Here is an 8,309-nt window from a genome sequence, read left to right as displayed (position 1 = left end):
GGATGGGATGTGCACCAGATTTGAGCCAGCAGTGCAGGCTCTCTGCTGGACACTGATTGCAGGCCCCAGGATTCTGTTGCTCTCCTCTCGTCTCTGGGCATCTTTATAACTAAAAGCCACACTCGCCCTTACATATCTACCAATCAGAGAGCAGCCTCTGATGGGATTTCTGAGACAGGCCCTTCGCACCCAGTCTGCTGGATTAATTGAAGCATTGGTTCTAAGCAGACTGATAGGATTATAGGTGTGACCGGGTTGGTGAGGCTTCCATTTAAAATTTATAACACAGTCAAACAAGCATTTCCCACACTTACATGTTAATCCGTTGAAAAACATTCACAGATATTTCACTATCCTGAGGCTGTAATGATTCCAAGAATATTAGCCAGCCCAATGTTATAGCATCCACCAACATATCTCTAAGAAATTTTCTTTTCCTTTCCTTCCTTCTTCCCTTCCCCCCTCCCTCCCTGCTTTCCTTTCTACTTTCCTTCCTTCCTTTCTCCCTCCCTCCCTTCTTTCTTTCCTGGCTGCCTTTTCCTTTTTTAAATCTTGTGCTGGACTGGGACTTAAAGCCAGGACCTAGGGGCTGCTTATGTGTTACTTTAAGTCAAGGACAGTGCTCTACCACTTGAGCCATAACAGAAATCCTGAATCCAAAAACGTCTCACTGGGCTGGGAAGGTGGCTTATTGGTAGAACATTTGCCTTGTGTGCATGAGGCCCTGGGTTGGATTCCTCAGCACCACATAAGCAAAAAGAAAAAAGCCAGAAGTGGTGCTGTGGCTCAAGCGGTAGAGCGCTAGCCTTGAGCTGAAGAGCTTAGTACAGCGCCCAGGCCCAGAGTTCAGGCCCCACAACCGGACCCCCCAAAAAAACAACCAAAAATGTCTCACCTGTTACTGGCCCAGTGTGTGTGTGAACTGTGACCCTCAGATCTCAGACTTCTTGAGTAGTCAGGATTCTAGGAATCCTAGAATTTTTGTGAGAAGTTTCTTGGTGATAATATTCTCACATGCATTCCTGCCTGGCTGGTTTCTAACTGACATCCTCAGATCTCAGTCTCCGGAATCAAATTAAAAGCAAGAGACATGTGTCTAGGTGAGCACAAAGTGAATTCTTCATATAGAAGTGCGAAGGAACTGTCATCTGCATGCTTCAGACACATGTGACCAAATCTCAACCAGCACAGCTTTAAGTACGGAAAATTCTCATCCCCAAATATTGGAGAAAGAGAAAGAATTCTCTTGGCTTTAGTGGGATGTCATTTGGAAAGGAATGCAGGATGGGGTGACACTGTACAAGAAGAAACGTAGTCATTACTTGAATCATGAAACTGTAGTCCTGTACCTCAACTTAAGAAAATAATTTAATAATTTTAAAGAAAGAGTCTCTGATTTTCCTGCTAGACTAGCTTCTAACTGCCATCCTCTGATCTTAGCCTTTGGCTAGTAGAATTACAGGTAGCATCTACCAGATGCCAGTGTGAATCTTTCTTTCATTTTTTTTTAAATTTTTGGTGTTTCTGGGTGGACAGGAATTGAATATTTCCAGTAGAAGAGCAAATGAAGTGTGGCCTGCATTCTCGAGGCAAATTTGATCATATCTCAATCACTATGGTGTAAACTACTAAGAATACTTACTCCAAAAGGTGTGAGATGTGGAAAGGGTTATCTTGCCCTCAATGGAGGCCATATGGTATTTGATGTTGAAATTTACCCTGTAACTTTCCCACAGAACATGATCTATATCTGTTTGTCCTTGTTCATAGGCTTGTTTGTTTGTGCCAGCTTTGTCACCAGGGCTGTCCCTGAACTTTTGTGCTCCATGTCAGCAGTACACTACTAGAGCCACAGCTCAACTTCCAGGTTATTTGGAGGTTTACCACAGATGATAGTCTCAAGAACTCTCCTCCCCAGCCTGATTTTTCAATGTGATCCTCAGTTCTCAGAATTGCTGAGTAGCAAAGATTCTAGCCACAAGCAATACTCTCTTTGGTGACAAGAAATAACATCTTTCTACTCATGGTTTTCCATTCTTTTTATTTTTCATTGTCTGATACAGTAAACTATACATATTAATTATACACATTGTCCCACAATGGAGAGCTTTGCTTACTTAAAACCATTAAAAAAACAAAATCATCTGGGCGCCGGTGGCTCATGCCTGTAATCCTCGCTACTCAGGAGGCTGAGATCTAAGGATCATGGGTCAAACCAGCCCGGGCAAGAAAAGTCCGAGACTCTTATCTCCAATAAACTACTAGAAAACCAGAAGTGGCACTGTGGCTCAAGCAGTAGAGCACTCGCCTTGAGCTGAAGAGCTGAGGGATAGCACTCAAGCCCAGAGTTCAGGCCCCACGACTGACCAAAAAAGAAAAAAACAAAAAAGAAAAACAAGATTGTGTTCTAGTTGTTTCCAGGATGCATTCACTGCAGATTCCTGATGCTGGGTGCAGAGAACATATGTACCCCCTGGGCACTCAGAAACTCCTGGAGTTCCAGAGCTACAATTGAACTGATAAGCTAAGAACAAGACCCCCTGTTTTTTCCACCTGTGCTGATCTATGGAGTTTGTGCCCCCTAGAGAATGCACTTCTGTCCAGGCTTTCATTTCTGATGACAAGAAGAGATTCCAGGAGAGAAGCACCCTACTACACTGGCAGAGTAGAAAGGCCAGCAAGACCTCCTCTGTGACCACACAGGAAACATCTGGGCCCAAGCTGTAGAAGTGGCATTTGTTTTGTTAATAACAGAAATTGATACAGATCTGGACCTTCTGGGATATCTCCATGCCACTCAATGCCTGGACTAAACCAGCCCAAACCTGGGCAAATCTCTCAGGGTTGATGTTCCCTAGCCACCAAGCCCCTCAAAGGTAGCTCTTCAGAGGGGCAGAATAGAGCCCTCATCTCAAATGGCCCAGCCTCGCCGTGTGGCTCAGGGAGTTATTCTTGACCTTGTTACCTGCTATTTGTATTTACAGTGGGTCTCCTGTCTGTACACTATAGTCCTGACATCTGTAATCCAAGCTTCTAGCTAGACCAGTTACAGGAATGATCAAGGCCTCCCACCGGATCTTTGCCTGCTCCAGTCTAGCCCTAGTTTCTGAGTGGTTATTCTTAACTAGTACATCATGCTCTCGCTACAAGTTGCCAAACATTAGCCCCAGGCTCTGAGGTCACTTCCACATTGGTTGCAGCAACACTCCTCCCACTCTCTCATATATAATTAATCTCCCCAGAATATGTTGGCTCTCTACACACCAATATATCCTGCAGGCCAGAAGATGGCCTCTCCCAAGTGAACTCCCTTCTGCCTGAACCATGTGGCTATCTAGCCTCAGAAACCTTTACACTTTGGTGCGGAGAAATAATATCCTTCTACCTATTCTTCAGAAACCTTTACACTTTGGTGCGGAGAAATACTATCCTTCTACCTATTCTTTTCTTTCTTTTGAAAGTAAGTTTATGGATTGATTGACAGAATAAATTGTGCTGGTCATTATGTAACTTCTTTTAGAGTTTATTTTGGTTTTTGATTTGTGCCAGTACTGGGATTTGAACTCAGTAAGCAAGTTCTCTGAGCCCCATTTCCCTGATGATCTTTAGGTATTTAGATTGTGTGTGTGTGTGTGTGTGTGTGTGTGTGTGTGTGTGTGTGTGTGTGTGTGTGTGTGTGTGTGTGTGTGTGCCATATGTTTGTATGTGTGGGGCCTGGGTATTGTCCTTTAGCTCTTTTCCCCCAAAGCTAGTGATTAAACACATGAGCAACAACTCTAGTGTCAAGGTTTTGGTGGTTTAATGGAGATAAAGTCTCACAGACTTCTCTGTCTTAATCATGCAACTATAATCCCTCCATTCATCAACTCCACCATAAAATTTCAAAAATTTACCAGAAAGAGACTCAAAGAAATATTGACCTCCTGCTCACCCAGGGACACACACATACTCACTGAAAGGTTCACACTGGGATTCTGTGACTCCTGCTTTTAACTCTACTAGTTAACAGGCTGAGATCAGAGGATGGCAGTTCACAGCAGGAAGCCAGAAAATTCTATGAGTCTCTTTTCTGTAAATTTTTGAAATTTTATTGTGAAGTTGATGAGCAAATGAAGTATGGCTTGTATTCTAAGGGTGTCTTTGATCAAATCTGAACTGGCTTTAGTACTGAGATTTGTCATTCCAAATATACTGTTGAAGCAGAAAGAGTTCTCTTGCTTTCATGGGATGTATTTGGCATTAAGTTTTGAATTTTTTCCAAACTTTTCTCCCAAACTTGATCTATGTATGTTTGATGTAGATCATGTAGTTTCTATTGTTTGTTTTATTGTGTTATATTGTTCTAGCTGTGGTGCTTGAACTTGTGGCCTGGGAGCTGTCCATGAGCTTTCCTGCTCCAAGCCAGGACTCCACTTCTTGAGCCACAGCTCCACTTCTGGCTTTTCTGGAGGTTCATCAGAGATGAGAGACTTAAGGACTTTCCTGCCCAAACTAGCACTGAACTGTTATCCTCAGATCTGAGACTTGCTGAGTAGCTAAGATTGGAGAAAAGAATAATACTCTCATTCTATGGTGCTGAGAAATGATGTCTTTGCACTTTCTCTTTTCCTCTCTTTCATTTTAAAATAAATATGACTGGCTCATTTCTACAGTAAATTGTTGACAGTCAGGGACTGCCCTGGAATTTTGGGGTTTAGAAAAACAAGATCCTGTTCCAGTTCTTTCCAGGCTGAACTCACACTAGATTACTTTGGTGTATGCACAGGACACATGTACCCCGCAAAACCGACACTGCCTGACTTCTCTTTAAAATGTATGACAAACTGAATACAAAAGTTCTCCCACCCATGTACCCTAAATCCTCAAGTCATTTCCAAGGATGACCCAATGCCCTGAGCCTACAAAGGACCCAACAATAGCAGCCAGTCCAACTTAGATACCTGGAAATCTATTTTTACTGTTCTTTCCTTCTCTCTCTCCTTCCCTCCCTTACCCTCATTCCCTCTTTTCCTCCTTCCCCTCTTCCTTTCTTCCTTTCTCTCTCCTCCCCAGCTGCATTCTTCCCATTCATTTTTTTCTTCCTTTCTTTTTTTATTTTGTGCTAATCTGCCATGTGAACTCAGGGCCTTTGGCTGTACCTGAACTGTTTTATGTCAAGGCCAGTGCTCTACCACTTAAGCCACAACACTAATTATTGAATCTAAAAACCCTCACCAATTTAGAGCCCACCTGGGTTTGAACTGTGACCTTCAGATCACACTTCTTGAGTGCCTAGGATTCTAGGAATCCTAGAAATTTTGTGGGGAGTCTCTTGGAGATAATACTCTCAAATATTTTGCTTCCTGGCTGGCTTTTACCTGAGATCCTCAGATATCAAACTCATGAATAGAATTAGAGGCCAGAGATGCTGGACCCTGGTGTGAGCACATTTTCTTGGTTTTTGTTTTGGATTTGTTGCCTGGTGTGCCTGGGTGGGCACAAAGTGAGTATTCCTTATAGAAGTTCAAAGGGACCATGGTTTGCATTTTTAAGGCCCATTTGATCAAATCTCAACCACTACAGCATTAATTACAAAAAATTCTCATTGCCAAATATGTTGGAGAAGTAGAAAGTTCTCTTGGATTTAATAGGATGTCATTTGGTATTGGATGTTTAATTTTCTCTCATACATTTTCTCCAGAAATTGATCTATGTGTGATTGACTTTTGTTTAGGTTGATGTGTTTGTTTTTGCCAGTTCTGGCACATTTATGCTCTCCCTGAGATTTTGTGCTCAATGCCAGCACTCTACTACTTGAGCCACAGCTCCATCTCTAGGTTATTTGAAGGTCACTAGAGTTGAGAGTCTCATGGACTTTCCTGCCCAGGCTGGCTCTGAACTGTGATCCACAGATCTCAGACTTGCTGAGTAACTAGGAATCTAGCCACAAACAATACTCTCATTCTATGGTGCCGCAAAATGATCTCTTTCTACTCATGCTTTTCTGATCTTTTTATTTTTGATTGATTGATACAGTAAATTATGGATAGTAAGAGATTGTCACATGATACGAGTTTGCTTACAACCATTAAGAAAAACAAGACTGTGTTCCACTTTTTCCAGGCTGAATTGACTCCAGATTCCTGATGGTATGTGCACAGGACACATATTACCCCCCTCACCGGAAACACTCCAAAACTCCTAAGGCTCTGGAGCTATGATTGAACTGCAAAGCTGAGGCCAGATGACCAGTCTTTCCCACCAATACTGAACTTCAGATTTTGTGTCCTCTGCAGACTGCCTTTCTGTCCCTGTTTTCATTTCTGAGGCTGAGAAAGATTCCAGGGAAGAGAGGCACTTGACTTACATAGGCAGAGCAGGAAAGCCAGGAAGACCCTCCTTTGTGACCGCCCAGGAACCATCGAGGGTCAGACTATAGATTTGGCACCTGTTCTGGCAATGACAGAAATTGGTGCAGATCTGGACCTTCTGATTTGTTCCCACATCTCTCAATGTCTGCACCAAGGCATCCCCAACCTCAGCAAATCTCTCAGGGTCGAAGTTCCTTTCAAACCAAACTTCAGGGCTGTAGCTCTCCAGAGGGGCAGGATAGAGCCCCCTTCTCAAATGGCCCATCTTGGCAGTGTGGCTCAGGAGGTTCTGCAGGGTGGCCAGGGAGATGTGGTTTCCATAGAAACTGAAGAAGCGGAGCTGGGAGCACTGGCTCAGGGTGGGCAGGATGGCCGAGAGCTGGGCATCAGTGATGTAACACTCCTCCAAGGCCAGGGTCTCCAGGGTGCTGGCCACTTGCCCCAGGAGGGCTCTCAGGAGCTCAGCATTTCGTATTAGCAAAGTTCTCAAACGCAGGTGCTGGAGCTGCCTGGTACAAGGACACTGGAACAGAAACCTCAGGTCGGCCTCCTGCAGCACACAGGCGCTCAGAGACAAGGCCTTCAAAGGCCTCAGGCTCCTGAGGACGGCGGGCACATTTACATTTAAGATGAACACGTCGTGAATGTGAAGCTCCTGAAGATGCTGCAACTGGCCCAGCTGCTCCCCAATCTCCCAGGAATACTGGGATTGAGTGAAGAAGTCACCACACATGCTGGAGCACGTGAGGCTGTGAAGGTTCTTCATCTGGCCCACGTAAGGAGTAAACATTCTCAAGGACCTTTGAAGCCAGAATTCACTCACCACCAGTTCCTGGGTGGAGTCCAGCCTCACCATACGCAGAGCCTTCTGGATTTCAGAGATGGAGCTAGTAAGAATCTGCAGCTGCCTTGAACACAAATGGACTTGTTCTTTCCTCTCGCTGGCCCACTGGAGCAGGTGGGCTTGGAGATCATTCTCGATGTAACCTCTGATGGTCAGGTCCATGGCTATGGTCAAGGGCTGCTCTTCAGTCATCCCTGAGCAGTGGCTCTCTCTTGGCTTGTCAGTCAGGACATCCGGACAAGTTAGTCGGGCCATTGAAGGGTAGCCCTGTATCCAGATATTGGGGTGCTCATTCCGCAGGTCGAGGACTTGCAGTTTCCACCAACTGGGGCGCTCCTTCTTGGCCAGTAGCAGATCGAGCCCATCCAAGACAGCCTTGAAGGTCTCCAGGTCTGGAGACTCGGCCAGGTCCCCCAGGGGGAGGCAGGGGAAGGGCCAGGCCTGCACCAGGGCCTTCAGCACCTCTGTGTGGGCTCCACAATACACCTCCATGAAGAGCGAAGGGAACAGCAGCAGAGGCAGATCTTCCAGGGCAGAGATGGCCAGGGCCTGGTTGCTCAGCAGACTCTGCATGGCCAGATGCTGGAGGGAGGGTGGGGCTCCAATGCTCATCTTGATGGACCAGATGTGGGCCAGGTGTGCAGGGCTCTCTGAGTCCCAGCAGGGCCAGGCACTGACTGCAGGATTCAGAACTCTACTTCTGTTCTCCATCCCTAGGCATCTTTAAAGCCCAACCCCAGCCTCACCATGCATTCCTGCCAATCAGAGAGCAGCTTCTGATGGGATTTCTGCGTCACACCCAGCACACCTTGGTTGGGTGTTTCACTTGATATTAATTCAAACGTTGATTTTAACAAAAAAATGATAGGATTAAAGTCCCATCCCACACAGCCCAGCTTCTCTTTGAAATGTAAATCACACTTTACCAAAATGACCTCCACTGCTATTCCTTAATCCCTCCAGACATTTCCACAGATGTTCCACTGCAAAGCATGCAAGGAGAGAAGTTACCCGAAGTTATAACCTCCACAAGACATCAGGAAATTGTTCTCTGGATTTCTTTCCCTCCCTCCCTCTCTCTCTCCCTTTCTCCTCTCCTCTCCTCTCCTCTCCTT

General features: G+C 45.3%; 1 protein-coding gene across 1 annotated transcript; it reads right to left on the bottom strand.

Annotated features, from left to right (window-relative positions):
• Positions 1 to 6,342: 6,342 nt before the first annotated feature.
• Positions 6,343 to 7,806, bottom strand: LOC138820038 (PRAME family member 8-like). The gene has a single exon (XM_070011678.1). It carries the CDS (start codon positions 7,804 to 7,806, stop codon positions 6,343 to 6,345), a length of 1,464 nt encoding a protein of 487 aa, XP_069867779.1.
• Between the last annotated feature and the right edge of the window lie 503 nt (positions 7,807 to 8,309).

Source organism: Dipodomys merriami, unplaced genomic scaffold (genome assembly GCF_024711535.1).
Source record: "Dipodomys merriami isolate MVZ:Mamm:240054 unplaced genomic scaffold, mDipMer1.0.p SCAF_84, whole genome shotgun sequence".
NCBI lineage: Eukaryota > Metazoa > Chordata > Mammalia > Rodentia > Heteromyidae > Dipodomys > Dipodomys merriami.
Note: the sequence above shows the minus strand (reverse complement) of the source record. Positions and strands in the feature narration are given on the sequence as shown.